Source organism: Anolis carolinensis, unplaced genomic scaffold (assembly GCF_035594765.1).
Source record: "Anolis carolinensis isolate JA03-04 unplaced genomic scaffold, rAnoCar3.1.pri scaffold_7, whole genome shotgun sequence".
NCBI lineage: Eukaryota > Metazoa > Chordata > Lepidosauria > Squamata > Dactyloidae > Anolis > Anolis carolinensis.
Genome location: NW_026943818.1, coordinates 5,275,424 through 5,290,817, shown reverse-complemented (window position 1 = coordinate 5,290,817; position 15,394 = coordinate 5,275,424). Strand labels below are relative to the sequence as shown.

The window sequence follows — 15,394 nt, the reverse complement described above, 5'->3', positions numbered from 1 at the left end:
CCCAAAACATCATGTTATACAACAAATTTGACAGAAGTAGTAGTTCAATACGCAGTAATGTTATGTAGTAATTACTGTATTTACGAATTTAGCATCAAAATATCACAAATTATTAAAAACATCGACTACAAAAATGCGTTGGATAATCCAGAACGTTGGATAAGTGAGTGTTGGATAAGTGAGACTCTACTGTACTATATTTACAAATTTAGTACCAAAATATCACAATATATTGAAAACACTGACTACAAAAATGCTTTGGATAATCCAGAACCTTGGATAAGCGAGTCTTGGATAAGTGAGACTCTACTGTATCTATATAAAACTGTAATTTAAGATAATAATAAGACTTTAATGAGATAAGACTGTACAACTCTGAATACCTACATACTCTAGTATAAGCCGACCTGAATAGAAGCCGGCCAGGACCCTCACTCGAGTATAAGCCGAGGGGAGCTTTTTCAGCCCGAAAAAAGGGCTGAAAAACTAGGCTTATACTCGAGTATATACAGTATGTTTGCCATTGAATTTTGCCATTATTGTGTTGGTAATTATTATGTTGGAGCCCCCGGTGTCACAGCGGGTGAAACCGCTGAGCTGCTGAAGTTGCTGACCGAAAGGTCGGCGGTTTGAATTTGCTCTTTATTTAGGAGCTCCCAGTGGCGCTCCAGCAAGCTGCTGAACTTGTGGACTGAAAAGTCGGCAGTTCGAATCTAGGGAGTGGGGTGAGCTCCCGCTGTTAGCCCCAGCTTGTGCCAACCTAGCAGTTCGAAAACATGCAAATGTGAGTAGATCAATAGGTACTGCTCCGGCAGGAAGGTAACAGTGCTCCAAATCTGGGGAAGGGAGTGAGCTCCTGCTATTACATATACAAATAATATACATGGACAAATAAATATAAATACAGCAAATAAATAAATCTTCTATATACGGCGACCCACAAAACAACAAAACTACAGCCCCCCCAACCTCGAAATTTGACAACACAACCCATCATCCACGCCTCTAGGTTGATACAACAACGAAAAAAGAAAAATAAAGTCCTAATTAGAGAGAGAGGAATAATTGCTTTAATCCAATTGCTGCCAGTTAGAAGGCTAAGCTCCTCCAACTTGGTCTCCTAGCAACCCAATAAAAATAATAAAAAACACTAAAAAATAATTTAAGAAACTAAAAATTAATACAATACAATAATAAAATATAATAAATAAAAAGATAACTTACAATAAAATTAATTTAAAAAATACAAATAACATCAAATAAAAATTACACAACAATTTTTAACCAATACCACCACCACTTTGCCACAGCAACGCGTGGCCGGGCACAGCTAGTAAACCAATAAAGGAGATCTCAGGTAAATGCAACAGTGACAAGGCTGTAGTCACCAAAACGAGAAGAGAAGCCTGTTAACTCAAATCCAAATGTCTACCTTTCTCTGCCCAAGCCGAAATAAGGCACAACTGAGATTATTAACAGCAAAAAGGTGTCAATCAGCAGCAAAGCACCCAAAGCAGTTTGGTGCCGAGCGAAGGATAATTACATGAAGAACAAATTGCTGATCGGTTTTTGCCCTCTTGCCATGAGATCCACCCACTTCTCATTTCTTGCCTGGAGCAGGTGCAGGTCAGAGAAGTACTTTGAACTCGCTTCCTGCGCCAAGGGAGAAGCCTGCTCATTACGGCTTCCCTGGACCCTTCATTTTACTCACTGCAAACGTACGGAGCATCCGAGGTCATTGCCCACTAAGCTACCCGATGGGGATCTCAAACAGAACCAGGCAGCCATCATTCCGGATTTCAGTACATCCTGACGCTTTTCCGCTACTTTCGCTGCTCTGAGGTTAGAGACCAAAAAATTGCTGTAATTCTCCGTTTTCAAAGTTGGGTTGAGTGTCAATTCTAGTCCTTCCTTTTGTGAAGCCCACGGCTAGTGTTTCACAATAGGCAGGGACACCATTGCATCCCGGGAGTTGTAGTTTCACTATTGGTGCATTCTAGGAATTATAGTTTGAGTATGGACACATCCTGGGAGTTGTAGTTTGACTATGGGTGCATCCTGGAAGTTGTAGTTTGAGTATGGACACATCCTGGGAGTTGTAGTTGGACTATGGACGCATCCTAGGAGTTGTAGTTTGACTATGGGTACATCCTAGGAGTTGTAGTTTGACTATGGGTGCATCCTGGGAGTTGTAGCTTGACTATGGGTGCATCCTCGGAGTTGTAGTTTGACTATGGGTGCATCCTAGGAGTTGTAGTTTGACTATGGGTGCATCAAAGGAGTTGTAGTTTGACTATGGACGCATCCTAGGAGTTGTAGTTTGACTATGGGTACATCCTAGGAATTGTAGTTTGACTATGGGTGCATCCTAGGAATTGTAGTTTGACTATGGGTACATCCTAGGAATTGTAGTTTGACTATGGGTGCATCCTAGGAATTGTAGTTTGACTATGGGTACATCCTAGGAATTGTAGTTTGACTATGGGTACATCCTAGGAATTGTAGTTTGACTATGGGTGCATCCTAGGAATTGTAGTTTGACTATGGGTACATCCTAGGAATTGTAGTTTGACTATGGGTATATCCTGGGAGTTGTAGTTTGACTATGGGTACATCCTAGGAGTTGTAGTTTGACTATGGGTGCATCAAAGGAGTTGTAGCTTGACTATGGACGAATCCTAGGAGTTGTAGTTTGACATCCTAGGAATTGTAGTTTGACTATGGGTACATCCTAGGAATTGTAGTTTGACTATGGGTACATCCTAGGAATTGTAGTTTGACTATGGGTATATCCTGGGAGTTGTAGTTTGACTATGGGTACATCCTAGGAGTTGTAGTTTGACTATGGGTGCATCCTAGGAGTTGTAGTTTGACTATGGGTGCATCCTAGGAGTTGTAGTTTGAGTATGGGTGCATCCTAGGAGTTGTAGTTTGAGTATGGGTGCATCCTAGGAGTTGTAGTTTGACTATGGGTGCATCCTAGGAGTTGTAGTTTGACTATGGGTGCATCCTGGGAGTTGTAGTTTCACTATGGGTGCATCCTGGGAGTTGTAGTTTGACTATGGGTACATCCTGGAAGTTGTAGTTTGACTATGGGTACATCCTGGAAGTTGTAGTTTGACTATGGGTACATCCTGGGAGTTGTAGTTTGACTATGGGTGCATCCTAGGAATTATAGTTTGACTATGGGTTCATCCTGGGAGTTGTAGTTTGACTATGGGTGCATCCTGGGAGTTGTAGTTTGACTATAGGTGCATCCTAGGAATTATAGGTTGACTATGGGTTCATCCTGGGAGTTGTAGTTTGACTATGGGTACATCCTGGGAGTTGTAGTTTGACTATGGGTGTATCCTAGGAATTATAGTTTGACTATGGGTTCATCCTGGGAGTTGTAGTTTGACTATGGGTGCATCCTGGGAGTTGTAGTTTGACTATGGACACATCCTAGGAGTTGTAGTTTGACTATGGGTACATCCTATGAGTTGTAGTTTGACTATGGGTGCATCCTGGGAGTTGTATTTTCACTATGGGTGTATCCTGGGAGTTGTAGTTTGACTCTGGGTGCATCCTGGGAGTTGTAGTTTGACTACGTTTGCATCCTAGGAATTGTAGTTTGACTATGGGTATATCCTGGGAGTTGTAGCTTGACTATGGGTACATCCTGGGAGTTGTAGTTTAGATAGGGTGGTGTTCCTTGGGGTCTCGTTCAACTCTTAGATTCTAATAACAATAATAGTACTACTACTACTACTACTACTACTACTAATAATAATAATAATAATAATAGTGGAATATTAGGACTCTAATAATAATAATAATAATGGTAATAAGCCTTCCTTGCTGAGTTTCTCCATACCTCACAACTTCTGAGGATACCTGCCATAGATGTGGCCGCAACGTCAGGAGAGAATACTTCTAGAACATGGCCATACAGCCTGGAAAACATACAACAACCCTGTGATCCCGGCCATGAAAGCCTTTGACAACACAATAATGATAATAATTGTAATAAAATAATAATGCAGCCCAGGAGCAAGCCATCAGAACAAAGGCAATTCAGGCCAAGATCGAAAAATCAGCTGATGACCCAAAATGCAGACTGTGCAAGGAAACTGACGAAACCATTGATCATATCCTCAGCTGCTGTAAGAAAATCGCACAGACAGACTACAAACAGAGGCACAACTATGTGGCCCAAATGATTCATTGGAACTTATGCCTCTAGTACCACCTCCCAGCAGTAAAGAACTGGTGGGATCACAAACCTGAAAAAGTATTGGAAAATGAGCACGCAAAGATACTGTGGGACTTCCGAATCCAGACTGACAAAGTTCTGGAACACAACACACCAGACATCACAGTTGTGCAAAAGAAAAAGGTTTGGATCATTGATGTTGCCATCCCAGGTGACAGTCGCATTGAGGAAAAACAACAGGAAAAACTCAGCCGCTCTCAGGACCTCAAGATTGAACTGCAAAGACTCTGGCAGAAACCAGTGCAGGTGGTCCCGGTGGTGATAGGCACACTGGGTGCCGTGCCAAAAGATCTCAGCAGGCATTTGGAAACAATAGACATTGACAAAATTACGATCTGCCAACTGCAAAAGGCCACCCTACTGGGATCTGCGCGCATCATCCGAAAATACATCACACAGTCCTAGACACTTGGGAATGTTCGACTTGTGATTTTGTGATATGAAATCCAGCATATCTAACTTGTTTGCTGTGTCATAATAAAATAATAATAATAATAATTGAATAATGGCACCTCCTCCTATGTCCAGAAGTTGAGGCCTGATGACACTAACACTACTACTACTACTAATAATAATAATAATAATAATAATAATAATAATAATAATGGTGTGGAATAATAGCACTTCCCCCTATGCCCAGGTGACAGTAACACAACCTTAATAATAATATTAATAATAATCATAATGGTGGAACAATGGCACCTCCTCCTATGCCCAGAAGTTGAGTCCTGATCAATAACAATGACACTAATAATAATAATAATAATAATAATAATAATAATAATAATAATAAAACAAGGCACCTTCCCCTATGCCCAGCTGACACTAACACTAACACAACATTATTCATAAATAATAATAATAATAATAATAATAATAATAATGGAACAAGGCACCTTCCCCTATGCCCAGGTGACACTAACACAACATTAATAATAATAATAATAATAATAATAATAATAATAATAATAATGTTGGAATAATGGCACCTCCTCCTATGCCCAGAAGTTGAGTCCTGATGAATAACAATGACACTAATAATAATAATAATAATAACAATAATAATAATGGTGGAACAACGGCACCTTCCCCTATGCCCAGGTGACACTAACACAACATTAATAATAATAATAATAATAATAATAATAATAATAATAATAATAATAATGGTGGAATAATGGCACCTCCTCCTATGCCCAGAAGTTGAGTCCTGATGAATAACAATGACACTAATAATAATAATAATAACAATAATAATAATAATGGAACAAGGCACCTTCCCCTATGCCCAGGTGACACTAACACAACATTAATAATAATAATAATAATAATAATAATAATAATAATAATAATAATGTTGGAATAATGGCACCTCCTCCTATGCCCAGAAGTTGAGTCCTGATGAATAACAATGACACTAATAATAATAATAATAACAATAATAATAATGGTGGAACAACGGCACCTTCCCCTATGCCCAGGTGACACTAACACAACATTATGAATAAATAATAATAATAATGGAACAAGGGCACTTCCACCCATGCCCAGGTGATACTAACAGTAACACAACATTATTAATAAATAATAATAATAATAACAATAATGGAACAAGGCACTTTCCCCTATGCCCAGGTGATACTAACACTAACACAACATTATTAATAAATAATAATAATAATAATAATAATAATAATAATAACAATAATAGAACAATGGCACCTTCCCCTATGCCCAGGTGACACTAACACTAACAGAACATTATTAATCAATAATAATAATAATAACAATAATAGAACAACGGCTTCTTCCCCTATGCCCAGGTGACACTAACACTAACACAACATTATTAATAAATAATAATAATAATAATAATAATAATAATAATAATAATGGTGGAACAATGGCAACTCCTCCTATGCCCAGAGGTTGAGTCCTGATGAATAACAATGATACTAATAATAATAATACTAATAATAATGGAACAAGGCACCTTCCTCTATGCCCAGGTGATACTAACACTAACACAACATTATTAATAAATAATAATAATAATAATAATAATAATAATAATGGAACAAGGGCACTTCCACCCATGCCCAGGTGACACTAACACCTGTCAAAGGTGCTTTGGGCTTTCTTGCCGGGCAGACTGGGGTGGGATTGGGGTCTCTCCCAACTCTAGGACCCTAATCACAATAATAATAAGGGTGGGATGATGGCACCTCCAGCTCTGCCCAGAAGTTGAGTTCCCATCCTGATGATGGACACTGAGGCTAAGTCTCCCCATCCTCCTCCTCCTCATTCAAGGGGAGGAATCCGACTCGGAGAGCCGGCAAGCAAACCAGCAAGGCGGCCACCAACCCAGCCAGGCAGCCAAAGGCTCAAGGGAGAGTCTCACCGAGGGTGAAGAAGGGCAGCTCGGTGTTGTCCAGGTCGTCCTGCACGGCCACCCTCCCGGGCAGCTCGCTGCGGACGAAGAGGAGCAGCCGGGAGTCGACGGCGCTGGCGGCGGGGGGCGGCGCGGGGACGGGGACGGGGCTCCAGGCGGCGGCGGCGGCGGCGTCGCTCTCCCGCAGCACCGGCAGCGTGGACACCGTCACCGTCTTCTCCCGGCAGGGGTTGCCGCTCCGTCCGCCGTGGGCGCCGCTCCTCCCGCCCTCGGCCGGCCCGCTGGCCAGGAGCAGCAGCAACGGGAGCAGCGAAGGCGACGGAGCCGAGGAGGGCGAGGGGCAGGCGGCGGGGAGGAAGAGCAGGAGGCGGCGGCGGCGCCGGAGGAGGAGCGGAGCCGGAGGAGAACGGGAGGAAGACATCGCCAGCTCTGGAAAGGAAGAGCCCAGCAGAGCAGGCAGCTTCCAGGACGAGGATGCCGCTGAGGAAGCTGAGGATGCCGCACGCTCCGCCCAGGCCCCGCCCCCGCCGTAGCTCCGCCCCATCTCCCTCAAGCCACGCCCCTCCTCCTCCTCCCTCCAAAATTCAGGAAAGGAAACAAATCATTGTGTTGTCCAATGGCCTTTCAATCATGGCTTGCTGTGAGGTTTTGTTTTTCCAGGCTTTCATGGCCAATAGGTCCCAGAAGCATTCCCTCCTGACATTTCGCCCACCTCTATGGTTGTGAGGTCTGTTGGAAACTGGGCAAGCGGACTGTGTGTGTGTGTGTGTGTGTGTGTGTGTATATATATATATATATATATATATATATACATGGCTTGCTGTGAGGTTTTTTTTCCAGGCTTCCATGGCCAATAGGTCCCAGAAGCATTCTCTCCTGATGTTTCGCCCACCTCTACGGTTGTGAGGTCTGTTGGAAACTAGACAAGCGTACTGTATATATATATATATAAAATCCACTGCGCCACCGGGGGCTCCTAAATAAAGAACAACACTCCAAAAAAAAAAAAAGAAACCAGAAGAATTCCAGACAGTAAACAATCAGGGCCAGCTAACACCCTCCCAACAAAGGATTCTCCCAGGCAGGAAGCAGCCAGGCTTTGAAGCTACAAGGTTACTCAAGGCTAATCAAGCTGATTCATATATATATATATACAGTAGAGTCTCACTTATCCAACATAAACGGGCCGGCAGAACGTTGGATAAGCAAATATGTAAGGAGGGATTAAGGAAAAGCCTATTACACATCAAATTAGGTTATGATTTTACAAATTAAGCACCAAAACATCATGTTATACAACAAATTTGACAGAAAAAGTAGTTTAATACACAGTAATGCTATGTACGTAGTAATTACTGTATTTACGAATTTAGCAGCAAAATATCAAGATGTATTGAAAACATTGACTACAAAAATGGCTTGGATAATCCAGAACGTTGGATAAGCGAGTGTTGGATAAGTGAGACTCTACTGTATATACATATATATGTGGAATGATGTCCAGGGTGGGAGAAAGAACTCTTTGTTTGTGGATGTTCCCACTGGCCATGCTTGATTAGCATTGAACAGCTTTGCAGCTTCAAAGCCTGGCTGCTTCTGGTACTATCTTTTTAGTATTCTAGATAGGGAATGTTTCAATGAATCACCTTGATTAGCCTTGAGTAAGCTTGTAGCTTCAAAGCCTGGCTGCTTCAAAGCCTGGGGGAATCCTTTGTTGGAAGGTGTTAGCTGGCCCTGATTGTTTCCTGTCTGGAATTCCTCTTTTTTTTACTGTTGCTCTTTATTTAGGAGCTCCCAGTAGCGCTCCAGCAAGCTGCTGAACTTGTGGACTGAAAAGTCGGCAGTTCGAATCTAGGGAGTGGGGTGAGCTCCCGCTGTTAGCCCCAGCTTCTGCCAATCTAGCAGTTTGAAAACATGCAAATGTGAGTATATCAATAGGTAACCTTTACCTTTACTATCCTTGCTGCTTCAAAGCCTGGCTGATTCCTGCCTGGGGGATCCTTTATTGCGAGGTATTAACCGTATATGATGCAGCTATTTATTTATTTATTAGCGACATTTATATCCCACCCTTCTCACCCCGAAGGGGACTCAGGGTGGCTCACAAGTTATATATACATAAATACAATAAATTATAGTATTAGTATAGCACAATATAGTCGTATAGTACAATATAATAATATATAATGCTTATATAGTGATTAAATTATTATTACTATTAATAATAGAAGCACTACATAAGCATTATATATTATTATATTGTACTATACGACTATATTGCAATATTATTAGTAATATTACATGTAATATAAATTATAATAGTTTATAATAATAATTACATTGTATTGCATCATATTATCAATATGATATTTATATACAATATATTGTAATATTAGTATAGTATAATATGAGTATTACCGTATATACTCGAGTATAAGCCGACCCAAATATAAGCCAAGGCACCTAATTTTACCACAAAAAACTGGAAAAACATTGACTCCAGTATAAGCCGAGTGGTAAATTTCAGAAATAAAAATAGATACCAATAAAATTACATTAATTGAGGCATCAGTAGGTTAAATGTTTTTGAATATATACATAAAGCTCAAATTTAAGATAACTGTCCAACTCTGATTAAATCATGATTCTCATCTTCTTCAATGTAAATGTGCTTATGTATCCTTTTAATAATAATAGAGTAAAATAATACATGTAATAATAATAATAATAAATACAGGAAAATCATACATGTAATAATAAATAGAATAAAATAATAAATGCAATAATAATAATAATATCAGTGAAATAATAAATGTATTATTATTATTATTATTAATAATAATAATAATAATAAATAGAGTAAAATAAATGTAACAGTAGCAACAATAATAATAGAGAAAACTAATAAATGTAATAATACCAATAATAATAGAAAAAAATAATAAATGTACCATATATTCTTGAGTATAAGCTGACCCAAATATAAGCCGACCAGGACCCTCACCTGAGTATAAGCCGAGGGGGGCTTTTTCAGTCTTAAAAAAAGGGCTGAAAAACTAGGCTTATACTCGAGTATATACAGTATATATTATTATATTGTACTATACGACTATATTGCAATATTATTAGTAATACCACATGTAATATAAATATACAATTATAATAGTTTATTATTATTATTATTATTATTATTACAGTGTATTACATCATAATATTATTATCAATATTATATGTATATACAATATATTATAATATTAGTATAATATGAGTATTATATACTGTATTATTTTTTTATTTTTTTGTGTCAAAAGCATTGCATAATAAATAAGTTTAAAAGTGATGAAATAAATGAATTATTATATTGTTATATTGATACAGGAGACATGGACAAGTCTACATAGGAACAACCAAACGCAACAATAGTAAAGATGAGGGGAAAAAAGAGACACTTTTGCGCATTCAAAGCACTACCTAGCTCTCAACCATAATTATATTATTAATATTTAACTGTTTTTCTGTTTGTGAAGCTGGGAGGACGTGGGTGGGGAATAGGCCGGTAAATAGAGATGCAAATATCGAAAGGACTTGGAGTCTGTTGGGCATGAAAGCACTGTGTTTTTCTTTTTACCTGAGCCGTGAAGCAAGCTATTAAATAAAGTTGGAAACAATTAAAGTGAAAATACGTTGATTTTTGTCCCTTGACTGTGGAAATGAGCCAGCACATAAAGTTGGGAAGCTATTAAATATGTATATATGTGAGACGAATATGAAGCAATTTTTGCCACTGGGGAGCTCCATATAAATCCGTAGCTCCAGCAACTGCCGTGGCTCAATGCTATGAAATCATGGGAGTTGTAGTTTGGTAGTGACCTTATAAGGACTTAAAGACCTGATAAAGCTGCAACTCCCATATATCATGACATATATATCAGCTCAATGTAGCTCAATGGGTTAAACCCTTGTGCCGGGAGGACTGCTGACTTAAAGGTTGGGTTGCTGACTTGAAGGCTGTCAGTTGGAATCAAGGGAGAGCGTGGATGTCAGCTCCAGCTCCGCATGTGAGAGAAGCCTCTCACAAGGATGGTCAAAACATCCCCCTGGGCAACGTCCTTGCAGACGGCCAATTCTCTCACACCAGAAGCGACTTGCAGTTTCTCAAGTCGATCCTGACACGAAAAAAAATATATTGTGTTATTTTACTTTTCGGAGCCTCCGGTTAAACCGCTCAGCTGCTGAACTTGCTGACCGAAAGGTTGCCAGGTTCGAATCTGGGGAGCAGGGTGAGCTCCTACTATTAGCCCCAGCTTCTGCCGACCTAGCAGTTCGAAAACATGCACAAGTGAGTAGATCAATAGGTGGGGACCCAACATTAATAAGATTAATAATAATAATAATAATAATAATAATAACAACAACAATAACAATAATAATAATAATAATAAGGAGCCCCCAATGGCACAGTGGGTTAAACTGCCAAGCTGCTGAATTTGCTGACTGAAAGGTTGGCGGTAAAAATCTGGGAATGGGGTAAGCTCCTGCTGTTAGCCCCAGCTTCTGCCGACCTAGCAGTTTGAAAACATGCACAAGTGAGTAGGTCAATAGGTGAGGACCCAACATGAATAAGATTAATAATAATAATAATTAATAATAAGGAGCCCCCGATGGCACAGTGGGTTAAACCACCGAGCTGCTGAACTTGCTGACCGAAAGGTTGCCAGGTTCGAATCCAGGGAGCGGGGTGAGCTCCTGCTATTAGCCCCAGCTTCTCCTAACCTAGCAGTTCGAAAACATGCAAATGTAAGTAGATCAATAGGTAGGTAAAGGTAAAGGTAAAGGTTTTCCCTTAACGTTAAGTCCAGTCGTGTCCGATTCTTGGGGTTGGTGCTCATCTCCATTTCTAAGCCGAAGAGTCGGCGTTGTCCGTAGACACCTCCAAGGTCTTGTGGCCGGCATGACTGCATGGAGCGTCATCCTTCCAATATCCCATTTAGCGGACGTTCACTTTCCCCGCTTGTGTTAATCCGGTTGGCCCTGACGGAGATTTCCGACATGCATCTTCGAAAGCACCCACACCTTAGAAACAATCCCATCTTTAATGAACCGCGCCACTCTTTCAATCTCTTCTCCTGATCTGTTCTTTGCATCCCTTTTGTCACTTAATCCGAGCTCTTCTTCCCTTTTGCTCAGGACTGACCTCCTTTTCTAAAGCGCTGCTTTATACAAAAGCCTTCGCTTATCGATACATTAATCTCTCTCTCATCAGTAACCCCTTCTATTTGTTGTTCCTCTCTTCCCATCCTTCTCTTCCCTTGCTGCTATTAATTCTTCCAGCGGCTCTGCTGCCCTTTGCATAATTTGTCTTTTTATCTTAGACTTGTGCAGTGCATTCCCTCGTCCTTTTTCTTCGTTTCCTTCTTTCGCTCACTTTCACACACTTCTGAAACGCTACCCAGCTCACTGCTTGGTTTACCCACCGGCAATGCATTCCTCTTAGACCAGGGGTCCCCAAACTAAGGCCCGGGGGCCGGATGCGGCCCTCCAAGGTCATTTACCTGGCCCCCGTCCTCATTTATAATATAATATTTTTATATCATTTTTAATAATATATTGTATTTACATATAATATTGATAATAATATTACAGTAGAGTCTCACTTATCCAAGCTAAACGGGCCGGCAGAAGCTTGAATAAGCAAATATCTTGGTTAATAAGGAGGGATTAAGGAAAAGCCTATTAAACATCAAATTAGGTTATGATTTTACAAATTAAGCACCAAAACATCAAGTTATACAACAAATTTGACAGAAAAAGTAGTTCAATACACAGTAATGTTATGTTGTAATTACTGTATTTACGAATTTAGAACCAAAATATCATGATATATTGAAAACATTGACTACAAAAATGGCTTGGATTATCCAGAAGCTTGGATAAGCAAGGCTGGAATAAGTGAGACTCTACTGTAATTATATGTTATATATTACATCTATATATTTAAAAGGGTAATGAAATTTCAGCCTAGGACAAAACAACAAAACTACACGTCCCAGAAACACTAAACTTGGCAGCACAACCCCTCATCCATGCCTCTACGTTCATACAACAAAAAGAAAAGAAAAATAAAGTCCTAATTAGAGGGAGAGGAATAATTGTTTTTATCCAATTGCTGCCAGTTAGAAGGCTAAGCTCCGCCCACTTGGTCTCCTAGCAACCCACTCAGCCCAGGGGACAGGCAGAGTTAGGCCTCACTTAGGCCTCTTCCACACTGCCTATAAAATACAGATTATCTGCCTCTACGTTCATACAACAAAAAGCTCCAGCTACTCCAGAAAACGGCAGGCTTTGAGACTGCAAGGCTATTCGCTGCTATTCCACCTGGCCAACAAAGGATTCCCATAAGCCACAGCAACGCGTGGCCGGGCAAAGCTAGTATTATATAATAGCATAGTGGTATAGTTCAATATAGTAATATATAATGCTAATATTGTGCTATGCTAATAATATAATATATTGTATGTACATACAGATGCTTTGAGAAGGGCGAGATATAAATGTAATAAATAAATGTAGTAAATGAATAAATAAAATTTTTAGACTTAGGCTCGCCCAAAGTCTGAAATGACTTGAAGACACACAACAACAACAACAATCCTAATTAACCTGACTATCTCATTGGCCACAAGCAGGCCCACACTTCCCATTGAAATCCTGATAGGTTTATGTTGGTTAAAATTGTTTTCATTTTTAAATATTGTATTGTTCTTTCATTGTTATTGTTGTTTTGCACTACAAATAAGATATGTGCAGTGTGCATAGGAATTTGTTCGTTTTTTCCCCCCCAAATGATAATTCGGTCCCTCAACAGTCTGAAGGATTGTGGACCGGTCCTCTGCTTTAAAAGTTTGAGGACCCCTACATTAATCTCTCTCTCATCAGTAACCCCTTCTATTTGTTGTTCCTCTCTTCCCATCCTTCTCTTCCCTTTCTGCTATTAATTCTTCCAGCGGCTCTGCTGCCCTTTGCATAATTTGTCTTTTTATCTTAGACTTGTGCAGTGCATTCCCTCGTCCTTTTTCTTCGTTTCCTTCTTTTGCTCACTCTCTCACACTTCTGAAACACTACCCAGCTCACTGCTTGGTTTACCCACCGGCAATGCATTCCTCTTAGACGATCAACTCTGTATTAATAACAGAGAGGCGCTCTAGGCAAGATTTGAGGTTGGCTATTACCATTTTATAGGCAGATTGGCTTCTAATGCATGCACCTTTTCCAAAGAGGCTCGGCTCTCCAAAACCGAGAGCGTGAGACAGCAGAAGGCCTGGCGGAGAGGCGGGAAAAAAAAACCTTTCAGTTGAGCCTTTCATTGCCCTTTCAAACATCAGCCTCTGGATAGGTTGGGCAACTCTGGGGATTCGTACCTTGGAGTTCAAATCCAGCTTGGATCAATAGCAGCTAAAGAGCTGTTACTACTTGATAGTCTGTTTAGCAACACATGTGAGAGGAAAGCTGGTAGTTGCTAAAATCACAGCTGGAGAACTTCAACGGGGTGTTCAAGGCACCGCTCCTTCCATCTGAATGAACACACCGGAAGGTTCAAGGCGGCGACAGGTTTGTTCCCAGAGGCACGAAGTGAGAAATTCGGCACATGCCCAAGCGACCATTTCTCGTACATTCGAGCCAGACATTTTTAATAGTTGCTTTACGTTTGTTGTCACCTGTGATCTAGAAGCAGTTGGAGCAAGCGTAAGGAGCATGGAGAATTTTATCAGTAGGAGTATAGAGTCAAGATCTTTATCTATTTACGAAGCACTTTATCTATTTACGAATTTGTTACTCATAATGTGCACCTTGCTTATCCACAATTGCAACCTCATTGTTTTTAATTTGATGTTTTAATTCTGTGTTGTGTTTTTTCGCCTATTGTGTATATTTTATTATTGGTTTTGTTGTCCTTTGAGGTTTCATATTTTATCATTGCTTGTATTTTGATTTTGCTGTAAGCCGCTCCGAGTCCCCTTCGAGGTAGATGGAGGTGGGATATAAATAAAGTTATTATTATTATTATTATTATTATTATTATTATTATTATTATTATTAAGATCGAGGAAAGTCATAGTCCCACTCTGTTCTGCTTTCGTCAGACTTCGCTTGGAATAATACGAGGATTGAATGAAAAATAATGCCTCCACCTTTGTAATTGTTAATGTGGGATTTGTGTATTAGTAGTGTTTAAATGAAATTTGTGTCTAGCATGTATTGCATCATCCAGGAAATGCTATAGTGTGTAAAGAGTTAATTTGGTAAGAAGCTGTATTGACCTTGGATATGTGGCTGGAGCCAGATAGGAGTGTCCAGACTGCAAGTGTGTTTGTATCATTGCTGATTGCATCAGATGAGTTCTGTTTCTGCCTGCTGAGAAGATCTGTGCTGTTTGTCTAGATTGAAAGTCTTATGTCCATTGTCTGCAAGTCTGTTTGTCTTGTCAAGTAAAACTTTGTATATACTTTTTAACATCGTCTCTGACCGTCCCTTCGTTCTGCACTCAACTGACATCGTACTTCTGCTGCTACGCTGCGCGCATTACTCTGACAATGGGTTATGGGCCCAGATTCCAGACCAGTTTGACCAGACTGACCAGTACCAAGACTGGACCGGAGTTCTGGAGTTTGGAGTGGAGAGAAAGTTGGAGCTGCGAGTGTGACCAGAGACGAGACCCGCTGTTTTGGTGAGCCTGCTTGAATGTGAAT

At 40.1% G+C, this 15,394-nt stretch overlaps 1 protein-coding gene across 2 annotated transcripts in view; it reads right to left on the bottom strand.

Moving 5' to 3' along the window:
- The window catches only part of astn2 (astrotactin 2), a 615,168-nt gene extending 608,010 nt beyond the window's left edge, over positions 1-7,158 (bottom strand). Inside the window, exon 1 of one of the 2 annotated variants that reach the window (XM_062959683.1) lies at positions 6,657-7,158. In XM_062959683.1, the coding sequence (XP_062815753.1) occupies positions 6,657-7,068 (412 nt within the window). In that variant the 5' untranslated portion in view covers positions 7,069-7,158. The remainder of the gene's footprint in view (positions 1-6,656) is intronic. The other variant, XM_062959682.1, reaches the window with a different exon arrangement.
- Positions 7,159-15,394: the final 8,236 nt, after the last annotated feature.